We start from the raw sequence: 26428 nt of genomic DNA on the forward strand, positions 1-26428 counted from the left end.
GAATTGTAACCTTGTACAGAGCCACTTTAGAAATCAATATGACAGTTTCTCAGAAAACTGGAAATTGATCTCTCTTCATACCCAGTTATTCCACTCCTTGGCATGTACCCAAAAGAATCTTCATCCTACCCCAAAGACACTTGCTCCCCTTTGTTCATAGCAGTTTTATTTATTATAGCCAGAAACTGGGGAGAATCTAGCTGTCCCTCAACTGAAAAATAGATGAAAAAAATGTAGTGCATTTGCATAATGAAGTTATTACTCAGCTGTTAAAAAATTAATGTCATGAAATTTGCAGGCAAATGTATGGAAACAGAATAATTCATCTTGAGTGAGGTAACCCAAACTCAGAAAGACAAACATGAAATGTACTCACTTATAAGTGGAAATTAGCTGAAATGTAATGGATTACCTTGTTAAAATCCACAAGAGTAGGAAAGCTAAAAAGAGGGAAGGCTCAAGGGAGAAGCAGGAATCTCCCTGAGAAGAGGAAATAATACAGGTATGGCAGGTAGACTCGGGACCAGTAGGGACAGAAATAAAAGGATCATGTGGGTGTTGATGTAGAAGAAGAACAATGGATATGGGGGAAAAATCAGAGAAGATCTAAAATGTAGTGCAATGGAAACTCCCAGGAATCTATGAGATTGAATCCAGCTAAGCCTCCTAGTAATGGAGGATGTGGAGCCTGACCTAGCCATCTCTGTTACTAGGAAAGACTTCCAGTGTAGGAATTAGGACACCAACTCATCCACAAAACATTTGACCTACAATATGTCCTGCCTACATTATGTGCTAGGGTAAAGGTTGAGCAGAAATTTGGAAATGGCTAACCAATATCTGGTCAATCTTGAGAGCCATGCCACAAGAAGGATCCCACCCCTGGAACTGCCTGGAGTTTCAGGACCCAGAGCATAAATATCTCAGAGACCCAGGATAAAACCCAACACAACTGGAAAACAAACAAACAAAAAGTTGATAAAATGATTCCTAATGATATTCTTTTATACTGTTGCACTGTTATCAGAGAGGCCATATCCAGCAACTGATGGAAACAGATGCAGAAACCCACAGCCAAAGTTTAAGATCTCAGAGGATCCTGTAGAAGAGAGGGAAGAAGGACTGTAGAAAACAGTCACCAAGAACACCACAATTAAACCCACAAAGTAAACTAAGCAGGGTTCATGGGTGCTCGCAGAAACTGAAAACTGACAACCAGAGAACCTGTGTCACTGTGACCTAGCCCTGTGCATACATGTTACACTTACGTAGCTTGGTCTTCTTGTAAGAAGAGCCACTCCGAACAGTAGGATTAGGTTCTATTTTTGCCTTTTGGGACCCTTTCTTCCTACCTTATATGATGAGAGTTACCATTCTTACTGAAATTTATCATAATATACCATGTTTGGTTGATATCCATGGGATGCCTGCTTTTTTTTCTGAAAAGAAAAGGAGGAGGAATGAATGCAGGGATTTGGTAGGGAAAGAATGAGAGGAGAGGAGAAAGGTGAAACTGTAATATATGAAAAAAGAATACATAAAAAGTATTTAAAATAGCAATGGAATACTTAAGCTTTTGGGTAAGTTAGAGTTTTAGACCATCCTTTTTTAAGGGATAAGGGATTTTCTCTTCCATCCTTAACAAATAAAATTGTTATAGAAAGCACTTTGCTGCTGTGTTTTTGACTTTACTTTAACAAAATAAAAATTAGGAGAAGGGAGTGTCTTAAGGACATTTGTGTTTTGTATTTAAAAGGGCCCTAGATGGAGTGTAACTTATACTAACCAATAAAAATTCTATGAACAAAACTGTTTGATTTGGGACTAATGAAGTACATGGCATTCATCTACAAAAAACAAAAAAATGAAAAACAAACAATTAAATTCACTCTCAAATATAGATGTTACTTACTGAACTGTAAGAAAGCTGTGTGGATGAAATTTCTACCCTACTAGATCTTTAATAGAATCCTGGGTGGGGTTCAAATAGTCCATACCCTGAAATCCACATTCAAGCCTTCCCAATGTTATCATTAGCATCAATATTCCGTAACTGATAACAAGCAAAGAAAGAGCTTCTTCTTTTAAAATTGGGCAAAAAGCTTCATTAGTTGTCATATAAATATTCCTTTTTATATGTAAATAGGCAGCCATGTTGATTATTTGATGCTTAGTGAAGAAGTTGCTCATTATATACACAAATCATGTAAAAATGTTTTTACATGTTGTGTAACAACTCAAATTATTAAAAATTCCTACAATATGTGTTTTTAAAAATTATCCTCAGGGGGAACCAAGATGGCGGCGCCGGGAGAGCACTGTGTCTGAGAAGCGGGTCAGTACTCTCAGTGCAGCAACCAGGAGACTGAACTCTGGGCCCTGAAACTACAGCGATCCTGTTTCCCAGGTGAGGGGAGGCTCCCATGGCGCGGGAATCTGTCGGGTCCACTCTTGGCTGCCCAGCCAGAACCCGGAAGAAATCCCGGGTAACGCGGGCTTTGGGTCTCTGGGCTGGAGCCGAAAGCCTGCGTGTCCCGATCACTTTCCCAGGCTGATTGGTGGGCACAAGGGTGCCTGAGACTAGGAGTCCCAGTCACAAGAAAACCCCACGGGGAAGCAAAGTTGCGAGTCTGATCACAGGTCACCCAGTCTTTCCCAGGAAGGTCTCTCAGACCGCAGGTACCTGCCACCATCACAACTGAGCTCTACTCAGAGAGCTGCGCGCCCAGCTCACCTGTACAGAGGAGCTGCGTGCCCCAGTGCAACAGGGACTGGAACCCCTGTCCAGAGAGGGCCCCACAGGGAAGGAAGAAACCGTGCTGCTGGGGTCACTTAGGGAAAGTCTAGCAGACAGGCGAGTACACCCAGCCATCACAGATCCGGGCCCAAACAGGGAGCACAGAGTGATTGGAAACTTACCTCCCACAGACTAGCAGGCAGGCGCACGCTCCTCCAGCCCAGAAACCTGCTTTGTACCAACTACTCCTTACAGACAGAACTGTGTGCCCCAAGACACCAGAGTCTTAGAGTCACAGTCTGGAGAAACCCTTACAAGGAACAAGGAACGAAGCAAAGGGGATGGACTTAGGCAACCCAGTATATCTCCGGAAAAGGTCCCACAGACTGGCCCAACCCAGGGAACTGCTGTGCCCCAGATAGCCTGCTGTTACCAGGACAGCAGTACACACCCGCCACAGATTACCTCTTGGGTTCTGGGGCACAGAGCCCCAACCTCAGACCTACAAAAGACTGGGAACCCTGAGATCAACCCCCAGATACTGCTTCAAGGGGCAACCAATTATCCCTAACAAAACCGACCAAACCACGGGACACACAGGTTACAGCAGCTGATCGCTAAATTTACAGCAAGAAACCCAGAAGCAGGGCAGCCATCTCCAGGACTTCTCCCGGTGAGAGGAGAGCCCTCTTGACTAATCAGGACCACAGTTACCACCCAGGTCTCTATGCCTGAGGTGAGCTGTATCAACTCCTGAAAAACACCGGACATCCAGTGACTATACCCAAAAAGCTGAGAAGGCTTCCTTCAGGAAAAACCATCTTCCAGCCAAAGAGATTCTCTCCACTACAAGAGTCCAGGAACAACCAGAAACTAAGTTCAAACAACTAAGATAGCCCAATGGGTAGAGGACAGCGTAAAAGTTCAACCAACAAAAGCCAGAGCAATATGGCATCTCCAGAACCCAGTTATCCAGGGGCAAATAGCCCTAGACACCCCAGAATAATTGAAATTCAAGGAGATGACCTAACATCTATGCTCAGGAAGAAGATAACAGAGGAAACAAATAAAATACGAAAAGAAATAGAGGAAGCTGCAGCCAAACAGTCTGTGGCCTTTAGAGAGGAAATGCTTAAATCACTGAATGAAATAAAAGAAACAGTGGATTGGTCAAACAAACAGCTGAAGGAATTGACGGAAAAACATGAAAATATAGTCAGACAGGTGAAGGAAACCAACAAAATAGCTCAAGACCTGAAGATAGAATTGGAAAAATTAAAAAAAACACAAATGGAAGAAATTGTGGAGAGAAAGAACTTGGGGAAGAAAGCAGGAACTACAGAGGTTAGCATAACCAATAGGCTACAAGAAATGGAAGAAAGAATCTCAGGTGTGGAAGAAAGCAGATGCTGAGCCTGATGGGCAACTGTTGGGCAGAGTGAATGGAATTTTAGGTAAGAAGTGGGAAATAGTAAGAGCTAGAGAGGACAGGGTCTCCACAGAGAGAGCAATAGAACAAGAAAATTTGAACACAGGGAACTTCCCAGAGACTCATACTCCAACCAAGGACTATTCGTGGAGATAACCTAGAACCCCTGCACAGATGTAGCCCATGGCAGTTCAGTGTCCAATTGGGTTACATAGTAATGGGAAGAGGAACTGCCTCTGACATAATCTGATAGGCCTGCTCTTTGATCACCTCCCTTTGCGGGGGAGCAGCCTTACCAGGCCACAGTAGAGGACAATGCAGCCACTTTTGGTGTGAACTGATGGACTAAGATCAGAAAGGAGAGGAGAACCTCCCCTATCAGTGGACTTGGGGAGTGGCATGCATGCAGAAAGAGGAGGGAGGGTGGGATTGGGAGCGGAGGAGGGAGGGGCCTATGGGGGGATACAAAATGAATAAAGTGTAATTAATAAAAAATAAAAAAAGAAAAAAGAAAAATATTAAATATAAAAAAAGAAAAGTGGGATATGTAGGCCTTGCATTTCTATAATGCCATCATTTTAGTCTCAAATTTGTACTCCACTCTGCAACCCTTCAGCTTTTCCTTTTAAAAATTAACTTTACATATAGTTTAATGTAAATATAGCTATTTTCTATATTTTCTGTATTTATACAGTACAATTTAGGGATAAATTTATATGTAAAAAAGCATATGGTTAATAAAAACGTACTTTATGCTATAAAAAATTATCCTCACTAAAAATAAAGATAAAAAATTACCATGAAACTTTATTTTTTTAAAGACATGTTTATTTTTATTACTTTATGTATACAGTGTTTTGTTGCATGTACATCTGTGGACCACATATCTGCAGTGGATTCCTGTGACTAGGGTTATTGACCAACGTGTGGGGTTCAGGGAATTGAACCCCAGTCCTCTGGAAGAGATGCAAGTGATCTTAACCACTGAGCCATCTCTCCGGCCCACCATGAAACTTTATAATGGCTCCTGTAAATGTTATTATGAAATACAGTGCTGTAAAACCTATATTTTTTTCTTTTTCCAAGATAACTTTCCACAGCATGGGCAAGGTTTCACTTAGTTGAATAGCTTTAGCCATGTTCACTGTATATCTAAGCTCTTGAGTGGCTCTAAACCAGCTCAGTTCTGGTGGACTGCAAGCAGTTCTCTCGTATGTGCTGGGCAGGAGTAGAGGGATAACTGTGAATTTTACAATACACTTTTCTACATTAGGAGCCTTTATTGGGTCAGTTGTGGTGGCACATTCCTGTAATCCCAACACTCGGGGAGACAGAGGCAGACAGATCTCAGTGAGTTCGAGGCCAGCCTGGTCTATAAAGCAAGTCCAGAACAGTCAAAGCTACACAGAGAAACCCTGTCTCAAAAAAACCAAACCAAAATGAAACAAAAAGAAAGAAAAAAATGAATCCTTTATTAGATATGTCAGAATAAAACAATAAATCGGTGCTACAATTTTGACTTTCTTTGAGTTTTTTAATCTGGTTGGTATTGTGAGGTATTAAGAAAATGGAAAGTCCGTTGCTAGACTTTTAGGGTAAAACATTTGGAAAGTCATTAGACATAGATAAAAGCAGCAGAGTTCCCATGAGTTCCATGTAACCCAAAATATGGTTTCATAAGGAGGAAGAGCAGCAGAGAACTGTTTCGGCTTATACGTCTTTGTCTCTACCTTGTCAATCCCAAGGGACTCGTGATATCAGCAAGGAGGCTTTCAGTAGATGGAGGTTCTTGACCTTAGAATTTCAGAATCATGATTTGAATGAACCTATTTTGTCAAATTCATATATATATTCCATAACAATGATATATATATCATTGTGAAACAATGAAAACTTACTAATTGAGATATGAAGTCATGTGAGGGATACATGAGAAGCAGTCTCCCAAAGAAAGGCTCTACAACCCTTATTTTGGAGTGACATGAAATTAGCATAAGCAAATTGCTATGTAAATTCAAATTCTGATTTAATTTCTGGACTCTGGGATTGTGCTTTTATGTAAATCTTCTATTGATGTGCACTGACATATCTGAAAGAGTATTGTTTAGCTAGCAATGTAATGATTTATTCTGTGTGTATCAACTTAACTAAGTCACAGTATACAAGTATTTTGCTTTATTTGTAATAATCATAATCTGTAAACAACCTAGATGTCCTTCAGTGGAGGAATAGATACAGAAGTTGAGGTACATCTACATGATGGAATACTATTTAGCTATTAAAAACAATGAAATCATGAAATTTTCAGGCAAATGGTTGGAACTAGAAGACATCATCCTGAGTGAAGTAACCCAGAAACAGAAAGACAGGAATGGTATACCCTCACTAATAGGCAGATGTTAGCTCTAAAGTACAGGATAGCCATCTACAGACATAAAGAAGCTAAACACTAAGGAGGATCCAAGGGAGGATGCTTAAATCTCATTCAAAATATCAAATAGGATAGGCACCAGAAGCAGTGGAAGAGAGGAAACAGGATGGGAGCCTTCTCTAGAGGGCCCTCTGAAAGGATTCACCCAACAGGGGATCAAAGCAGATGCTGAGACTAGTACCAAACTTTGGACAGAGCACAGGGAGTCTTATGGAGGAAGAGAGAGGTAGGATTAGAGCCACACAGATGGGAGAGGAGCCCCACAAGGAGACTAACAAAACTAAAAGATCTGAGCCCAGGGGGTCCTCCAGAGACTGATGCGATGTAGCCTATTGGCAGCTCAGTCTCCATGTGGATCTCTAAGGAAGGGGATCAGGAGTTGCCTCTATCATGAACTCAGTTTACTGCTCTCTGATCACTCACCCCTGATGATGGAGCCTTGTCAGGCCACAGAGGAAGAGAATCCAAGAAGTACTGATGAGACTTAACAAGCTATGGGCAGATGGCAATAGTGGAGAACTCCCCCTTTCAGTGGACTAGGGGAAGGGGATTAGGGGAATCGGGAAGGAGGATAGGATTGGGGGAGTTGAGAGAGGGTCTTCAATAGGGATATATAATAAATAAATTTTGAAGAAAAAAATAAAAAAACAAATATTTAGTCAAATGTTGGTTTGTATTTTGCCTTCATAGTAGATTTATTTAGATGATATTTGGACTTCAATGTATAGAATTTAATAAAACCGGTTACCCCCGTTATATGATTAATCCCATCCAGTGAACTAAGACCCTTAAGAAAAAGAAACTGAGTTGCCCAGAGCAAGAGTGACAGTGCTTCCAGGCTGCCTATTATCTTGAACTGTACTGTGGACTCTTCCCTACCACGAAAATCTTACCAGCTTCCACCACATATGAGCCAATACTAGAAAGTACTCTTCCTCCCTTTTTCTTTCATTTCTGTCTTGTTGGTTTGGTATTCTAGGGAGCCCAACATCCTCACCAGTTTGTATATCAGATAATGATTTTACTTATTATATGGGCAGAAGAACTCTCTTCCCATTCATTCTTTTCAGATGACACACTTAAAAGCGTATTTTACAGACAGCAATCTAGCTTCCTCTTCTAGAACCTTCTAGAGATACTCTGTGCATACGAATCTCATTTTATGAAATACACTTAGAATTTCTGGATAACATCAGAGACCTGTTTGTAAATAAGGAGAAAGTCATTTCAATGAACAACTTTTTATTACCCAATTTAGCCTTCTTACCAAGAGATAACATGGCTGAAATTCTGTCACATACTTAAATGCAAAATCCAAGAGCAATTTTTGGATATTCATTTTATATTCACACCCAGGTTATAAGTTATAAAAGTAAAGTACTTTAAAGCCTTGCACCTCAATAGAAAATTGCTCATTCTGTCTCATATTAGATGAAACAAGAAAATCTAGCAATAGTCTTTACAGCAATTTAGTTTAACAAATAGTCTTTCAATTATATTTCCTGATATTGTTTAGGTGTTCGTGCTTAGCTATAAAAATATTAGAAATACAACTGTATCACTGAAACTGAAAATTTTTAACTGAAATTTTAGTGAATAAAATGAAAAAAGTATTGTGTAGGAAAATAATACTGGGCAGAATAGTATGTTGTTCAGTAAACCATACTTACCATTAACTGCTATGTTTGGATTAAGAGCCAGAAACAGTAATATTTAAAACATTTTATAATTACTATGACAAAGAGAAAATTTATTACCTAATATGTCTATGTATCTGGTGATTTCTTACCTATCAAATTAAATTAAAAGTATACTTGTTTTAGAACAACATAAATATTGAGAGAGAAGGGGGACAAAGTGCACACTTGTTATGTGTAAATGTGATGGCAGAGGCAAAGTCTTTAGCAGTTCATCTTGCAAAAGTCTTCACTGGCATTTAAGAAAACATGTACTCACAATACTCTGTTTCCTCAGACAGCCTTTTTAAAAAAGAAGCATTGAAATAGGAACAGAATAAATAACAAGATTAGCAAGAAGTTTGCTATAAATTCTGCATTTTATTGATGAAAGTAGCTAAAGAATAATATGTATGCTATAACTTCTACATTAAACAAATAGCAAGCCAGGAAGTAAGTAATTTAACAATTTACTTAGTCAATACTGAAAGCTTAGACATGGGACTGATTTCCAATGTACCTCATCTACTTTTTATTCAAGTTTGAACACAATTTTCTAGAAAGAAAAATGATCAACAGAGGCAAAAGTCAACATCAGGGACAAAGGGAAATTTAAAGTTAAAACTTTAAGTTGGAAACATTTGAGTTGAGAAATAAAAGGGTTTGAATCTTGGGTCTGAGCCAACCAAACTGACAATATAAAAGGAAAGACAGGATTTGGAGCCACAGTCTGTAAACTCGTTGGCTCCAAAGAAGCCCTGAAAAGCAAACACAAGGCAACGTGGCCTTTCATATCTCCTGGTGAAGATAATTCTAACACACCAAACTCAAAACAAGGAGCCTTGTGAAAAACACATACACACCTGTTTTAGAAAGGAGACCACAAGAGACTAAGCTTAGACAAAGAGTTAAACGAGGTAATGATGAAAAAGTAAAGCCACATCTAGAAAACTGTAATAAGAGTTCTAGAGACTGCACCACAAACAAAGGAGCATGCATGAACTAAGCCTAGGTCCACTGTACATAAGTAACAGATGGGCAGCTTGGTCTTCATGTGGGTCCCCTAGCAATTTAGAGTGGAGCCTGTCTCCAACGTCGACTCTGTTGCCTGCTTTTGGATCACTTTCCCCTACATGGGCTGCCTTGTCTGGTATCAGGGGAAGAAGATGCACTTAGTCCTGATGCGACTTGATGTACAGGTGGGAAGGGGAAGTGGGGGGAGGGGGGAAGGTTGGTGCTGGGTGTTCACATTTCTGATGAGAAGGAGATGGCAGGAAGGGGGAAGCTGGTGAATGGATGGGACCAGGAGGAGAGGAAGAAGGGGACTGCAATAGGGATCTAAAGTGAATAAATAAATATTTTTTAAAAGAAGAAATTGAGCCAATTCCCTCAGCAAAGAATGACCATAAACAAATTCTATGCTCTCCATAGTACCTTAACCCACTGAAATCACGGACATCTGTCATCTGTAGGGCCACAGAAAGGATGGTTTATTTGCCAGAATCTATCTTTATCCAAATGTCAAATGTTTATTTTAAATCTTTTTGACTCTTTAATTAATAGATTTGTATTTTGGAAAAAAATAGAGTTAAACTATTTACACACAGTAAAGTAAAAAGGCCTACAATAAACTGTAAGCTGGTGATGGGAGAATAAAAACCAAGACTATTGTTTAATTAGTGGCTAGCAGACCCTGCCAAGGTCTTTGACCAGCAAAACCTGCAAAGTCAGACAAGGCAGACATCTGGCAGATGTGTCAACAAATGACTCCAGAAATGAAGACACAAACAGGGAGCTTCAGATCATCAACATTCCATTAACTGAGCAAGCAATACATGAACAGTACATCATCTTATGGCTGTTTCAGCCAGGGAGCCAAGCACAGACTGTGCAATCCCTCTATCAACTCAACTTTTATATGCAAAGAGAATTAACCAATCTCAGTAGAAATTACCTCAGTCTTTGTGCATTTCCCTCTCTTGGAGTCCCTTCCTATTACATCTGCCTATTTCATTTATTCCTGCTTATTTAAAGCTTTGTCTAAGATGAAACTCCTCCTTAAGGCTCACTCTTTGCTTTCTGTGAACACATCACAAGTATCAAAGTCATTAATGTGTTAAGTGAAAGTGTTAAATAACCCTGAGCATTTACACCCTACTCCTGAGTTATACCCACCTAAGAAAAGAAAAGAAAGCCTCATTGCAGCCAATGGCCCCTTAAGGTAGACAAATATGACACATCACATTCGTAGATGGCTTATAATCTGTTGTCTTATTGGTGACAAACTCAGTAATAAAAAAGCATGTGTTTGTGTGTGTGTGTGTGTGTGTGTGTGTGTGTGTGTGTGTGTACCAAAACATGTTTACAGTGTTGAACTGGAAATATCATTGTGGGTTGTGAACCACCTTGAGGAATGCTAGGGACAGGGCCTTGATTAAGAGCAACAACTGCTCTTCATTGCTAAGCCCCGTATCACTGCAGCTCCCAAAAGCATGCTTTGACGACAACTTTCACTCCATTCAATTGCATAGAAGTAATGAGAGAAAACAGGTAATGAATGAAGAGAAAGGTAAGTTGATGAGTTCAGTCAGTCATTCTTGGGAGGAGGAAAAGCAGTTTGAGGTCAAATAATATTCTTTACTTGATATGCCCCTAGAATAATCCTGCTTTGCAACTGCAATGACACAGAGTTAGGAAGCAAATACACTTCCTGTCCAGCAGGGTGATTATTTCAATATTTTTATTATAGTCAGACACACAACCTACATAATTTTCCTTATATTTTTATTTAATTATTTTTATTTATTAGAGTTTATTCACTCTGTATCCCAGCTGTAGCCCCCTCTCTCATCTCCTTCCAATTCCACTCTCCCTCTCTCTTCTCTTCCACTCTCCCTCTCTCTTCTCTTCCCATGCCCCTCCCCCAGTAAACTGATGGGGAGGTCCTCTTCCCTTCCATCTGACCCTAGCCTATCAGGTCTCATCAGGACTGTCTGCATTGTCTTCCTCTGTGGTCTGATAAGGCTGCCACCTATGTATTCTTAAAGTATCTATTTATTAGTGTTTCCCCAGGACTTAAATAAATATTGCTCAGGCTGACAAGGTGGTTCAGTAGATAAAGACAATTGTTGCCAAACCTGCTATCAGTTCAATCTCTATAAGCCATCTGTTGGAAGGAGAAAACTGTGAAGGTTTTCCTTTGAGTTCTATATGGGTGCTGTGGCACATGCATATATACACACACACATACACACATACACACACACACACACACTAAGATAAATTAATAAATAATAGTAAATTTTAAAACTTTAGGATTACATTCTCAAAATGATTGGTTTAATAAATGAAGAAATGCATGAACATCTTATATCACTTAATCAATAGTTGATCTCACCTTCTAATGACAGACAAGACTTTCCATAATTATTTGACACTTGCCTCCACAAGATCAGATATATAAATACCTTATCTATAGTACACCACCTTCACTTAAATGATAAACTATATTTAAAAACACATGGTCAACCTAGCATCGTGGTACTTGGGAAGCAGAGGCAGGCTAACCTCTGCGCTTGAGACTACCCTGGTCTACAGAGTGAATTCCAGGATAGCTACAGCTACATAGAGAAGCCTTGTGTGAAAAAGCAAACAAAGAACAAAAAGAAAACATATAATGTCTAAGTTAGGGTTTCCATTTTGTGAAGGAACACCATGACCAAAAAGCAAGTTGGGGAGAAAAGGGTTTATTTGGCTTACATTTAAATATTACTGCTCCTTTTTACAAACTCAAATAGGACAGGATGCTGGAGGCAGGATCTGATGCTGAAGCCACAGAGGTGTGCAGCTTACTGGCTTGCTTCTCCTGTCTTGCCCAACCTGGTTTCTTATAGATCCTAAGACTACCAGCCTAGGGTTAGCACTGCCCACTATGGGCTGGGCCCTCCGTTATTGATCACTGATTGAGAAATTGCCTTACAGCTCAGGGAAGCATTTCCTCACCTGAAGCTCCTTCCTCTCTCATGACTCTAGCTGTGTTGAGTTGATATAAAATAACCCAGCTAGTGTACTTGTTCTATAGAAATTTAGTTGCTTTCCACCTGACTTTAATTTTAATCTTTATAATAATAATTTATGAAATAGTATAAATAAGACCCCTGGGAACTATGGGGCTTAATATTTCTTAGCAGTTGTCTTAGTTATGGTTCCTATTTTTGTGAAGTAACACCATGGCCATGGCAACTCTTTTAAAAGAAAACATTTAATGGTGTGGGGGGGAAGGTTCATAGTCTCTGGAATCCATTATTATCATGGTGGGAAGCATGGTGGCATGCAGGCAGACATGATGCTGAAGAGGCAGCTGCGAGTTTTACATCTCGATCCACAGGCATAAGGAAAGGCCAATGCCACACTGGGTCTGGCTTGAGCATATGAGACCTTCAAGTGCACCCCAGTGACATACTTCCTACAACAAAGCCACAGCCATTCAAACAAGGACACACCTCCTAGTAGCAGTACTCCTATGTGCCAAGCATTCAAACACATGAGCTTGTAGGGGTCATTTCCATTCATACCCCAACAGCAACATTTGCTTATTTCTCTGCTCTTTTTATTTTCATTATTTTTAATTTTAATTAAAATTTATTTGCCTGTCTATAGGTGGATTTGGGCACATGAGTACAGATTCCACCGAGGTCAATGGAGGGGATTGGATCCCAGTGAGCTGGAGGTATAGGTGACTGTAAGCTGCTCAACCTGGGTGCTGGCATCTAAACTTGGGCTTTTGCAAGAGTTGTGTAAACTGTTAGTGAGCTGTTTCTCAAATTCTCTATCTTACTTATTCTTATATGCAACTTCACCAAATTTCTACAAGGCAATGTGTTTTTGTTTTTTTTTTTTTAATTCATTCACTCTCCCCTCATTTTTTTTTTAATTCTCTAAATCTTTTACATCTACTGGCTGCTGCACAATTCTCTTATACTTTCTCTCAACATACTCTATTCTTTAAACTCCCTTAATACTGTGCCTGTAATCCACTCCAAATACCATCTAATGAACTGCAGACTTTCATGAAGTATGGGCATATCAACTTCTCAATTTCTTTTTATAGAAAAGGATGACAAGAAGTATAAAAAATACCTGCACCCTTAGCATCAGACAGCAGTTATTACCCTGTTAAATATAGTAATAAAAAAGAAATTTACAAAATAATGGAAACGGAGTAAGTGTAGTGGAGGGAAAGAATAATCGTGGGATGATGGATGACATTCCTCCTGGGAATAGCCTTCTCAGTCCAGATTAGTGAACGGCACTCTGTTAAATATAATCACTTATATAAATACAACACACACACACACACACACAGACACACACACACATGTTGGGGACATAGTAATTATAAAAGCTTAATCAAATTGCATTATTAAAGAACATTAATTTCATCAGATTGATAGTTTCAGATATGTTACCTAATCTTTAAAATTATAATTCAAGAGGTTGGTGTGCTGCTTTGCTTTCGGTCGGTGTGATGAGCCACTCTGACTTAAAGGGACATTATGGGAACCAGGACAGAAACTTAAAAACGTACAGAGGTGGAGACCATGATGGCGTAACTGTTCACTGGCTTGTTATCACGGCTTGCTCAGCTTGCGTTCTTATGCAACCCAGAACCACAGGACTAGGGTAGGCATTACGCACAGTAGACTGAGTCCTCCCACATCAATCAATCATCAAGAAAATGCCTCACAGATATGATTATCCATTTTTTTTCCAGGTGACTCTATTTTGCGCTAGGTCTTCCAGAAAGTGTAATACTTGTTCTGAAAACTCAGGCATGGTGGTACGTGCTTATATGTGCAGTACTGCTGAGGCAAGGACAGATGAATTTCTAGGTCTTGTTGAGCAATCATCCAAGCCTAATGAGTGAACTTCAAGTTTAACCAGAGATCCATTCTCAAAAGCCAAGTTGCAGAGTAATGAGGAGTGTAACCAGAGGTTGACGAGTAACTTCCACATTAGTGCACACACACACACACACACACACACACACACACACACAAACATGCATGCTGCCATAAAAACTCTCATAAAATTGTAATTTTATATTCAAGAAGTTTTTGCCACAATCTTGTGTTACCTCATTTCATCTGAACTGTATAATTTCTAAGTTAGTTTCAAACAGAAATGCTAGGTAGACCAAAATTAATATAAATGCTCAAGATACAAACAGAATTCATGTAAAACAGATCATTGCTGTCGGAATTATTTGGTCGAATATCATGCACAAGTTACCTCCTTCTCAATGCTGCAGGGCATAAGAAAATACTGGATTTTCTTTTCACTCCTTAAATCAATCACCATTTCTTTTATCTTACAGACATGGAGAGGCCATATTCTTGTGTCCACTTATCAATCCACAGTTAATAAGCTACTGAAGATCTCCCTGTGCCCATGTAGGAATGACTTCCACACATCTTGTTTGTTTTTTTAATTATTTTTTTTCACAATTTATTCATTTTATGTCCCGATTGAAACCCCTTCCCTCAACTCCTCCCAGTACCATCCTCCCTTCCTCTTCTGACTATCCCCTTCCCGTAGTCCACTGAAAGGGGGACACAGTATATCAAGTCTCATCAGGACTGGCTGCATCCTCATATTCTTGTGGTCGGGCAAGGCCACCCAGCCAGGGACAAGTGATCAAAGAGCAGGCAACCAAGTTCATGACAGAGGCTGTCCCTTCTCCCTTTACTCAGGAACCCACATGGAAACTGAGCTGCCATTCTGATACATCTGTGCAAGGGGTCTAGATCCTCTCTGTGCATGGTCTCTGGTTGGTGCATCAGTCTCTGCAGGACCCCACCTAAAGAAGCTAAACACTAAGGAAGACCCTAGGGAAGATGCTTAAATCTCACTCAGAATGGCAAACAGGATAGACACCAGGAGTGGTGGGGAGAGTAAACAGGGTGGGAACCTACTATAGAGGGTCCTCTGAAAGACTCCACACAGGGGATCAAAGCAGATACTGAAACTCACAGCCAGACTTAGGGCAGAGCACAGGGAGCCTTATGGAAGGGGGGACGGGTAGAAGGACATGGAGGGGACAGGAAACCCACAAGGAAACCAACAAAGCTATTTTTTTTAACACTATCTGTCATAATCTATTTATATCAAAATGTTTCTTTTGCACACATTCTGAATATTTTAGTCTAGGTAATCCTCTATATTTGTACTTGCTCATGATCTATTTTATAAAGAAAATATGTAATTTTGAAATTTAGAGTTATAAACATTTCTGGATTCTATCCTTCCTTAAAAATGTTCCACAACAATATTTCCTTTAACATTTCCCTTAAATTTTAAGCTTTTGTGTTTTGTAGATTTGGGATAAGGATTAATTTACTAAGTAATATTCTGAATATTTTATTAATCCAAATGGAAATAGCCCAGTTCCATCTTTGAGTGCTTCTGGAGGGTATAATTAATGTCTGGCATGTGTGTTGAATGGATGCACCTAATTATTAGACTGTTTTAAAGATTACCTTAAGCCTTTCCATACCTACTCTTTCTGTTTCTATTAATATTAATACATTTTTAGGACAAGAAGTCTCTCCCTGAATTTTATTTCTAGTTTATTACACTATTGCTATTCCAGGCTATGGTTTCTGTTTTTCTGTCAGTCTTTTGCCATCAGCATTCTAAACTGGTACTGCTCTTTATTTCTGAACACTGGTAGTTCACTTTTGGCTTTCTCAAGGCTAATCTCCTTTTGTTATGAATAAATCTACAGAAATTTCGTGGATATAAAATGCAAAAAGTTGTCTTGCTTGCTCACCTTTACATCAAGTCATCAACTCATTTGATGACCGACAAGTCCTTTCAACAAGGATGCAATACAATGATGTTTTCACATGGACATCATGCCCACTGTCCTGCTGATTTTTTATAAGCAAAGGATGTTCACTTTAATGTAAATAAGCATCATAGTTTGAAATAGTCTTTAATCATACTATCTTGTACCATCTTTTATAAAATATAGGGTTTTATTTTTCTAATAATATATGAATAAAACTTTTCTTATTGCAGAATGAGAGCTTGTACTTCCAATTTTACTTGCTCTTTTGAAGTGATACAAAATAAGCTAATTTCAAGCAGATGACACACATTTGCCTCAGCCAAAAGCCTTTGCTGTATAAACTGTGACTTTTGGAAAGCATCACCAGGGTTTCCCATACATTAAGAAGAATGAAACTGGTTTTTAATTTACTCTAATCATAAGGTGAAGAAGATGAAAGCAGTTTAAAAATATCTCAACCTTGTTTTACAAATTCCCATTTGCATTAAAGAATTTGAAGTGTAGGCATTCAGAGCTCACCCACACACAAGATGCTGAAAGCTACAGAGAATACTGAAGCACATAAAAGAGGAGGATGACCAGTGCTCTGCTGGACCACAACTTGCCTTTATTTTGAATAAAGAGGGATCCACAGTACAATGGAAAGAGCCTGAGGCCTCTGACAAGAACAGCAAGACAGATGAAGTGTTGTTCTGTGGCAGGGGCTGCTGGGAGAGGCAATGGTCTTGAAAGCAGAAATTTTAAAAAGCTAAAATAGGAAAGAATTGTTGAAAGAAAATGTGGTTTGATGTACGAGTTTAGCGTCCCTAAGAACCTTTGACAGAAAGAATTCCTTCAACTGAGTTCAGAGACAAAGACTAAAAAGCAGAACGGAAAACCTTCGAGGGACCCCCCGAGTGTCTCACAGACAAGAAACTCAATCCATCTCTCAAACTCACTCAACTCATATACAAAAGAAAACAGCTAAACCTCCAGGGAAGGGTGAGAAGACCTTTCTGCTCACTATGACAGGACAAAGAACAACCCTTTGTGAGGGTGCAAACGTAAAGTTATCGGCAGTTGGCCAGGGAATAGGAAACCTCCCGGCAAGCAAGGAGATAAAAAAGCTCAAAGGTGAACTGCTATCAAGGAGGGTGGAAGTCAAGCCCTGTGTTTCTGAGGAGGATGTGGCTACTCCACTGAACCTACCAAAGCTCCTTACTTGTAGCAGGGCAACGCTAGCTGAATGTTTGGAGAAGAACAAGAAATAAGATCACACAGTCATGGACACTCGGAGGTGAGAAGTCACAAGCACACAGCTTCATGTATTTTGGTCAAGGGAAGTGAAATTAGTGAGATCCAGCTGTAAACCCCTTGAAACAAACATAACTGACAGATATAACTTAAGAGGACCAAGTTTATCTCATGTTTACACTTTATTGTTGCATTACGCTTTAAAAATAAAACTTCTTGTTCCATTGCCCAGGTCTGGCTTCTGGCAATTCTCCTGTCTCAGCTATCCTGCAATTCTACTGCCTCAGCTGAGTCTACAAGCTTGCCCTATGATATTTGTCAAAATTTTGATATAATTAATTTTAAAGCTACCTCAGACTCATTGTAAGGGTCTGCTTACAATGGGACTAGTTCATAAAACCTACTCCTATTTCCTTACCACTGCCTACTGATGTTGAGCAGGAAAAAGATACAGAAAGCAGACATCAGTTTATCAGACTGCAGTGTCAATGAGGGATGCAAATGAGAGTCAGAGCAGAGGAGAGGGATTGAATCTGTTAGCAATGCCATTTCTTCAGAAAGCCACACAAGTGGGGCACGGAGCTGCCTTGCTAATGCACTAGACTTGGATTTTCATACATGTATATGTCACGACCTACTCATTCACGTTACCAAACTAAGGAAGAACAATGGCTTAAGCCGATTGGCCTGTTTTGTTGTTGTTTTGTTTGTTTGTCTGCTTGTTTTGTTTGGTTTACATGGGTGTGAGTGAAAAAAGGACTGGAACTTGAATAAATTCGATACTTGTCAGGAAAGCTTATTGATCTCAATGGTTACATTTGGTGATAAAAATAATTTTTGTTTATGTCAGAGTCAAGGTGTTCGGCACACATAGAGACATGATCAATTCCCCCAAATTATTCTCCAATGGCTCTCTTGATGCTAATGGTTCTTCCTTTATTAAGGGTATTAGCCACTCCCACGGTATGAGCTGGTGAGAATGATTTATGAGACTACCATTTTAAATGAACATTTTCTATCAACTAATCTAAACAATAGTAAAATTATTAACTTCATAACAGTAGTCCCACGTTCATGATAATCCCAACTACAATATCAAATAGGAATCATATAATGCTAGAAACAATTAAGTAATTGCTTTGCACACATTTCTCCTGTCTTAATTTATACTGAAAACTACCTCTTTATAAAATTATAAAAATTGTATTACTCAAAAATTTTATGAACATCTGAGTCTGGTTCTAAAAGCCTATATCCCAGCTACTCAAAAGGCTGGGGCAGAAGTTGACAAGTTAAAGATCTCCCTGTGCTACAGAGCAAGTTCAAGAACAGCTTAATTAACCCAATAAAATTCTGACTAAAATACTTTTAAAAGGCTGGTAATAAACACACGCACAAATACACATGCACAAATACACACATATGCACATATGAACACACATTGGTGATTGCCAAGTATTTTAATATTCTTTTGACCATACCAGAAGTTTAATACTTAGAAAAAACAAACATCTTTTTTTTTGTCAATTGTTATTTGCAATACAAACTCTTTATGGGAATCAAACTTGTGATCCACCTTCTCTGCCTCCCATGTGCTGCGATCCAGTCCTGAACCACCATCAGGAGATAACAGATCTGTTTACACACTCCTCTAGAGCGCTTTTGAGCTGGAACAGTCTGTAAGAGGTTGACAAGCACTGTGTGGTGGTTAAGTATTCACAACCTGAGTCCAGCAGGACCAGTCAGAGCTGCAACTGAGGAATCACTGCAATGGTAACCAGATCATCTAAAGGAAAGCCCAGAGTAGAACACTGGACTATCCATTGCAGGGACCTCCCAGTGCCAAGGAAAGAACCAGAGAGAATAGAGATGAGAGCCAATGATCCCACCAATCAGTTTTAATGTTCCACATCCCCACCCAGCTTTCTCTCCCTCCATATTACCGTCTCTGTGTATAAATCATGAAGCTCATCATAGCAGGCAACCTCTACACAGCTTTGTTTTGGCCTTTTTTTATTGCTGTTTCTTTTCTTCCTCCCTTCATTCCTTTCTTTTTTCCTTTTAGTTTTTTTTTCTCCCACTCTCACTATTTCACTTTGTCCTTTCTTATCTCTTTTCCCAACATATCTGGTCTGGTTTTCAGGATTTCAGAGTCACAGAACTATGTTATCAGACAGCGACAGCGCATTCTTATTTTTATTTAGTCTTCCTTTGGGCAATTCCTTTCTCTCACTACTCTGGTCCCACAGATCCTCATACCCATGTTCTCCTTCTTCACCCTCTCTTTCTATCATGATGTTATGAATTGGTACTCTTACTGTATTTTTCCTTTTTCCTTCCTTTTTGACTTCCAACTTATACTCTTTTAGTTACTAAATATTAGTAACTAAATATTAGCAACCAAATGTAAGTAACTAATATAGTAACTAAATATTTCTTTTAGTTATTAAATTATTAGTACACACTGACATCATCATACTTTTTCCCTAAAACAAATCATTTTTAAAAAGTGATTATTCCATATTGAATTACTAGTCTGTTACCATAGGATTATCCCAGATAGTGATTGCTATGTACTGAACACCTGTCTTAGAAGTAAAACAGACATCTCAACTCTACTACAACATACTAATATGTTACCAATTGTAACATATATGTGATATATATATATATATATACATATATATATTATATGTTTTATATATGGGGCAGGCAACAGATTTAGGACAACTTGAAAAAAACAATTGTACAAAATACAGAAACTCTGGGAATAAGAGAAGTGGAATTCTATACAATGGCATACAACATATTTCAGAAATCAAAGCAGAAAAAAAAATTCCAATCTAGTGAAAGAAAAACTCATGAAAAAAACAAGAGGCATATAGAAGAAGGACCACAGCTAAAACACTAAGCATATAAAATAGAAGCTTCAGGAGAAAGCATCAAATCACAGCTAAAGGCCAGTTGATGCTAACAACAAACAACTTCTTCACAGAAACAGTGAAAGCAAATGGGAGCGTGTAACACAAATTCTGGGAGACCACGCCTGCCAACCCAGGCTATGCCTCCCAGAAAAAAAAAATGTGATTTACTAATGTAAACTTTAGGTTTTCCCATTTATTTAAATGAGGATTTAACTATTTAAATGAGGATTTTTATTCTTTGAAAATGAAATATAAAACCATGATTGAAGTAGAAGCCAAACTCTCTTCTCTTTTATAAGAGTGTGATGGTTATGTATTTTTCAGTTGTGAGAGTCTTGCAGCAGGATCACATAACTGTTAACTATGAAGTCAGGACTGTTTTTTAATTTTATTTTATTAATTATACTTTATTCACTTTGTATCCCCCCATAAGCCCCTCCCTTTTCCCCTCCTAGTTCCACCCTCCCTCCCCCTTCTTCACACATCCCCCTCCCCAAGTCCACTGATAGGGGAGGTCCTCCTCTCCTTCCTTCTGATCTTAGTCTATCAGATCACATCAGGAGTGGCTGCATTGTCATCTTCTGTGGCCTGGTAAGGCTGCTCCCCCCTCAGGGGGAGGTGATCAAAGAGCAGGCCAATCAGATTGAAGAGATATTCCAGACAGTTCAGTGGCTTCGGATCCATCTCTGTTGCTATTTGAAGAACTAAGCTCACTGATGAGATGATGTTATCAAATATAGGATTATGAATGGGAACCTCTAGTCAGAGCCCAGAAACTGACACTGTTTGAAAGGAAACCAAGGCCCCTGTCTTGTACATCTTCATGACTCATTAAAGAGTCATTTGAAGGCAGAATACTCCAAACAATCTCCTTGGCAAGAAAGTGTATTGTCTCCAAATCTGACATCCCAGTTCAGAGATAAGTAGAAACTTAGTTTTTGCCAGAGTCAATGAAAGAAAAAAAATTAATTAGAACCTCCTTGAGAATACAAAATCATAGTGGCATATGTACTTCCTTAATCAGTAGGCTATTTTTAAGATGTCTGAACGCAGGGAAGATGCTCAATCCTCATTCAGAAGGACAAATGTGATAGACATCAGAAGCAGAAGAAGATGGAGAACAGTACAGAAGCCTACCACAGAGGACCTCTGAAGGACTATATTGATAGAGGTATCAAAGCAGAGGCTGAGACTCATAGCTAAACTTTGGGGAGAGTGCAGGGAATCTTATGAAAAAAGGGAGAAACAGAAAGACCTGGAGGGGACAGGAGCTCCAAAAGGAGACCAACAGCTATAAAAAATTGATACCCTATGGCAAATCACTCAACCTGGCTGTCAATGAAAGTATGCTGGACTTTGTGTCACTAGCATACAACATGAGAATTTTTCCTGCGCTGCAAATCTGTCTAAACAATTGTCGAGCTATATTTTAGGTAATTGGACTGGAGAATTCGATACTACGATGGAGCAGCTGAGAGTGGCCATTGTCACAGTAAATTCTACCGGAGTGGACGCAGGACTACCCACAGGATTATCAACATGGATTGCTGCAGCCATGAATCACCTGAAGGAATGGGCGGGCATGGGAGTGTTAGCAGGCCTTCTGGTGTTGGTCTCCTTGGTTTGCCTGTGGTATATATGCAAGATTAGAGTCTCACAACAGTGTGATGCAGCCATGATCATTCAGGCCTTTACAGCCATTGAAGCAAGACATTCTCCCCAAGCATGGTTGGATACCATAAAAAGCTAAAATGATACGCTCAGGATGCGAGGCTAAGCACTGCACTCAGGGTCAGCCGCTTTGGACCCAGAGAAGAGCATGTCTGATTGCATGCGGGTTGATGCCCCAGGTCCCGCCTCTGAGAAAAAGGTATCAGACGGGTCTGATGCTCTTTGGGAGGATGACACCTAAATGAACATCTGTACAAAGTCCCAATTTATTTCTAATATCAGAGATCAGACCTCTACTCTTGCCTGATGCGTCTAAAACAAAAAGGGGGAACTGTAGAGAGCTGCGGAATGCTATGCCTTAAAGATGGAGCTGGTTTCCGCCTTCCACCTTCCCGATGGTGAGTGCTCTCTGTCACGAACAACTCCACATTTGGCTAAGGCCGAGGATCTGGCTTGCTTCCATGTATGTGGACCTATCTGCATTGCCCCCGTGGCACGCCTGGGTTGGCTACCCAGAGGCTATTTAAGCTGTGGGCTGGCTTTCCCTGGGGTCCGAGGATTGTTCAATGTTCCTGAATAAACTGCATTGAAAAAAAAAAAAAAAACAAAAAACTGAGCCCTGGGGGCCCTGAAGAGAATTATACCCCAACCAAGGACAATGCATGGAGAGGACCTAAAACCCCAGCTCAGATGTAGATCATAGACTCAGTCTCCAAGCGGGGTCCCTAGTAAGGGGAACAAGGACTTTCTCTGGCATGAACTCAGTGGCAGGCTCTCTGATCACCTTCCTCTGGGGTGTGCAGCCTTGCCAATCCACAGAGAAAGACAATGCAACCAGTCCTGATGAGACCTGATAGGCTAGGGTCAAAGAAAAGGGGAGGAAGACCTTCCCTATCAATGGACTAGGGGAGGGGCATAGGAGGAGAAGAGAGAGGAAGGGGTGGAGGAGATGAGGGAGGGGGCCACAGCCAGGACACAAACTAAATAAATTGTAATAAATGATAATAATGACATTAAATTAAATCTAAAAATGTCTGAAACTGCCACATGTTTCATTTTAGAACTTGGTTTGCCTATCTTGGAGAGTTAACTTTTTAACAATGATAATTTGACTCAAATTATAGCTGGGTTGAATGAGTCATCTTCCCATGAGCCTCTTGTTCCATTTCATAGATCTATGTTAAAGCTACGGGCTCTCATCTCTTTTGAGTCTCTCTGTTCTCTTGATTCTTGTACATCCTACCTTTGGATGGGTCTTCCTATAATATGACTATATCCACATTTTTTTCTCATATAAAAAGACTTCTTGCTTTTATCATTGAGAATTTCATGCAAAATCCTTTACCTTACACTCAAGCAACTTCTAATTGACATAACTATTCTGTCAGTATTATCTACAATTTGAACTCCCAAAATAGTGATCCATTAAGGGTATCTATCCGATATCTGGAGATTATTTTCCCCATAGACTTTCCTGAATGCATCAATGTTTCTTCTCTCCCTTTAATATCTCCCTATTAGGATGTAACCCACAAGTGACATGGTGACTAAAGAGTTAATAGATTTTCTCCTGAAGCAATAGAGGCCACATTAGACCTGATTGAATACAGATGAATGCAGTTTTATCAGGCGCTGCTCCCTGGGTCGGTTCATCAGTCCCGAAGAACAGGGCTGAGAAGTCCATGCTAAGGCATGGAGATTTTTCAGACCTTAGTGGACCTGTGATGACGTGTCAGGCAGAAGATGGGTCTGTGTCCCGGAATGGTCAAAAACCCACATTTAGGCACGTCGGCCATATCAGAAAAGCAGGTTGCATTGGCTGGCAGGACTGCAAAACTGGACTTTTGGCGCCATTCCTTTGCTGAGTTTTCCCAGTGTGGGTGAGGTTAGAAGGATGGCAGATGGGGTTTCCCAACATGTGCAGGGACTATCTGTGGGCTCCAGCGGAAGAGGAGTTTCTGATGATATCCATACAGTGGTGTCTTCCACTTCCTGAAGCTTCCTACTGGCTAGGCAGTTCCATGTTTCTTTGGGGCAATTTGGACTTCATTAATCAAATACTGAAATGCTTTAAATTTTCCATGCGTTTATAGTTCCCATCAAAGTAGCTATTTCCTTACATTCTTTTTAAACTTTTAGCAGCACATAGGATAGACTAGTAAACGGTCCTTTGTAAGTATTCAGTTAACGACTCTTGGCTCAGGGATTTCTAAACTATGCAGGAACCAAATTGGCTTTAGATATGAGGAAAATGAGATCCATAGTTAAAATAGGGAGCTATCAATCATCTGTTGGTTTACTACTATGTTAGTTTTCTAATTTTGATAATGTTATTTTGTTATTTGATTGGCTGTTCCCAAGATAATTGCATACTGGTTTAAGCAAATTACATGCATGTGAGGTTACATGCATATTACATTTATTATAATATTTGTCTTCATAAAGTAAGTATAAGTGTTTAAGTTTCTTTTAAGATAATTACTACTGCAAGAGCAATACAATTCCATTTTTAATTGATATAATAAGAAAGAGTGTGCAAAGATTTAAAGGCAATAGGTACTTTTATTGAGATAAGCATTTTTCTAATGAGGACCAAATACTACAGAATTCTTTGACATCGTGTTAAACCTTGTATTCTACCATAGTCTATAAAGGCATCATTGTAATTTTACATTTTGCCAAAATGTGAATAATATGTCTATTTACTTCCTAATGCATTAAAAATGTAGTGGACAATTCAAGCTCAGTTTTTCAATGAAGTATTTGCATACAAGAATGAGAAAACATGGAAATTAATGAGATGATAAAATTATAAAATTTATTTAAATAAACAAGAATATGGAATCTGCTCAACGCTATGAAACGCACTGGGTATAGCCTTTTAAAGCCTTTATCCCTGAGAACTTTGATGCTAATGTCACACAGTGTCACTTACCATCTTTCAGGATGGTTTCTCGCTCTGTGCCATCTATCTTCTGCCGGCCAATTAGGAAACTGGTCGTGTCAGCAAAATAGATATAATTAGCTTCCGCATGAAAATCTAAAGCTCGAGGGTTTACCAGATTTTCTATGGGGATCATGCATTCATCAGCTATCTTGGTATTCAAGTCCATTCCTCTAACAATTCCTGGGCGTCCTTTCCCATAAAAGAGGAACAATTCATTCTTTGGCCCTGTGGAAGAAAGATTACAAACATAAACAACCCATGCTGTATAATCTTCTTTGTACCGCCGAATGCCACTGTTTAATTAACTGGCACAATTAGGCTTTTTTAAAATTCAATACTAGAAATTAAACTCCAAAATATGCCAAACGGATCTTGATGCAAGAAGGCCAGCTAATTGCATTACTTTAATTAAAACAGAAATTACTTCACTGAATGGGTTATATTTAGTTAATTATTCTTCTGTCTGTATAGCAAAAACATGACAGATCATTGAATAACTTGTAACTTGTAAAATGGAAATTTATTAAAATATCCGGTACATGTAATTGTGTAATTCATTACAATCAAGCTAGTGCTTTCTGAAGATACCATCTATTGCAGTCATTACATTTGACAGCGCTGCAAACTTCAGGCCAATTAAAATGCTGCAGTACAGCGTTGCCATATACACACTGTGATGAACAAAAGAGTCACAGGGTATCAGGGACGAGAACATGAAAGCTACTGTGTTCTGCTGTCCAAACAGGTGACTAATTCTTAGAAGAAATGAATTAGTGCCAGTTGATAGCACCAGTTCACTTCACTGCTAAATTGTAATGTCAGAGGCTGATGCTGTCTGCCAGCAAATCACACGTATAACACAGGCTGTATTAAAAGCAATCAAACAAACAAAAAACTCCAAGCAAACAGAAACAGGCTCTATAGTTACTGAAATCCGAAATTAAGGTAGCCTTTTTTTCTTCTTCCTTCCTTCCTTCCTTCCTTCCTTCCTTCCTTCCTTCCTTCCTTCCTTCCTTCCTTCCTTCCTCCCTTCCTCCCTTCCTCCCTCCCTTCCTTCCTTTTTTCATACTTTTACAAAAACATGGGCAATTTAAAGGCAACTGCATCGCCCCCCAAAAAGATTTCAGCTCCCACCCCTCAATTTTATTTTTCCCCCAGTGGTGACATCTCTCCAAGGTTGCAGCCCAGGAGCTCCTGTTTGTCTTGCAATGAGGTTAACTCTCACACCTGTTCACATCTAGTATAAAGGTGAGGAGAGACCTTGCAATTTTTGTAACTTTTTGAACTGCCTGGGCTGAGTCAGTTTCAGCAGTGTCCAAGCCCAACAAGCAAAGCTTCCATACAGAGGAAGTAGATACATAGCAACTGCCAGATGCACTCAAGGCCCACTCCACATACTTCGGGGTCTTGAGCTAGTAAATCCTCTTGTTCGGGTTTGACCCTCCAGGTCAGCTCCCGAGCAGTCTGATGGTTCTTTACCTCTTGAGTTTTCTAAAGAAACCCACCCCATATACAGCCCCCAAAGAAA

The 26428-nt window shown here is 39.6% G+C and overlaps 1 protein-coding gene across 1 annotated transcript in view; it reads right to left on the reverse strand.

Annotated features, from left to right (window-relative positions):
* The window catches only part of Lrp1b (LDL receptor related protein 1B), a 2037254-nt gene that overhangs the window by 838959 nt on the left and 1171867 nt on the right, over window positions 1-26428 (reverse strand). The window contains exon 11 of the mRNA XM_060390094.1: window positions 24889-25125. Within this exon, the coding sequence (XP_060246077.1) occupies window positions 24889-25125 (237 nt within the window). The remainder of the gene's footprint in view (window positions 1-24888; window positions 25126-26428) is intronic.

This window comes from Meriones unguiculatus, chromosome 8 (assembly GCF_030254825.1).
Source record: "Meriones unguiculatus strain TT.TT164.6M chromosome 8, Bangor_MerUng_6.1, whole genome shotgun sequence".
In the NCBI taxonomy this organism is placed as follows: Eukaryota; Metazoa; Chordata; class Mammalia; order Rodentia; family Muridae; genus Meriones; species Meriones unguiculatus.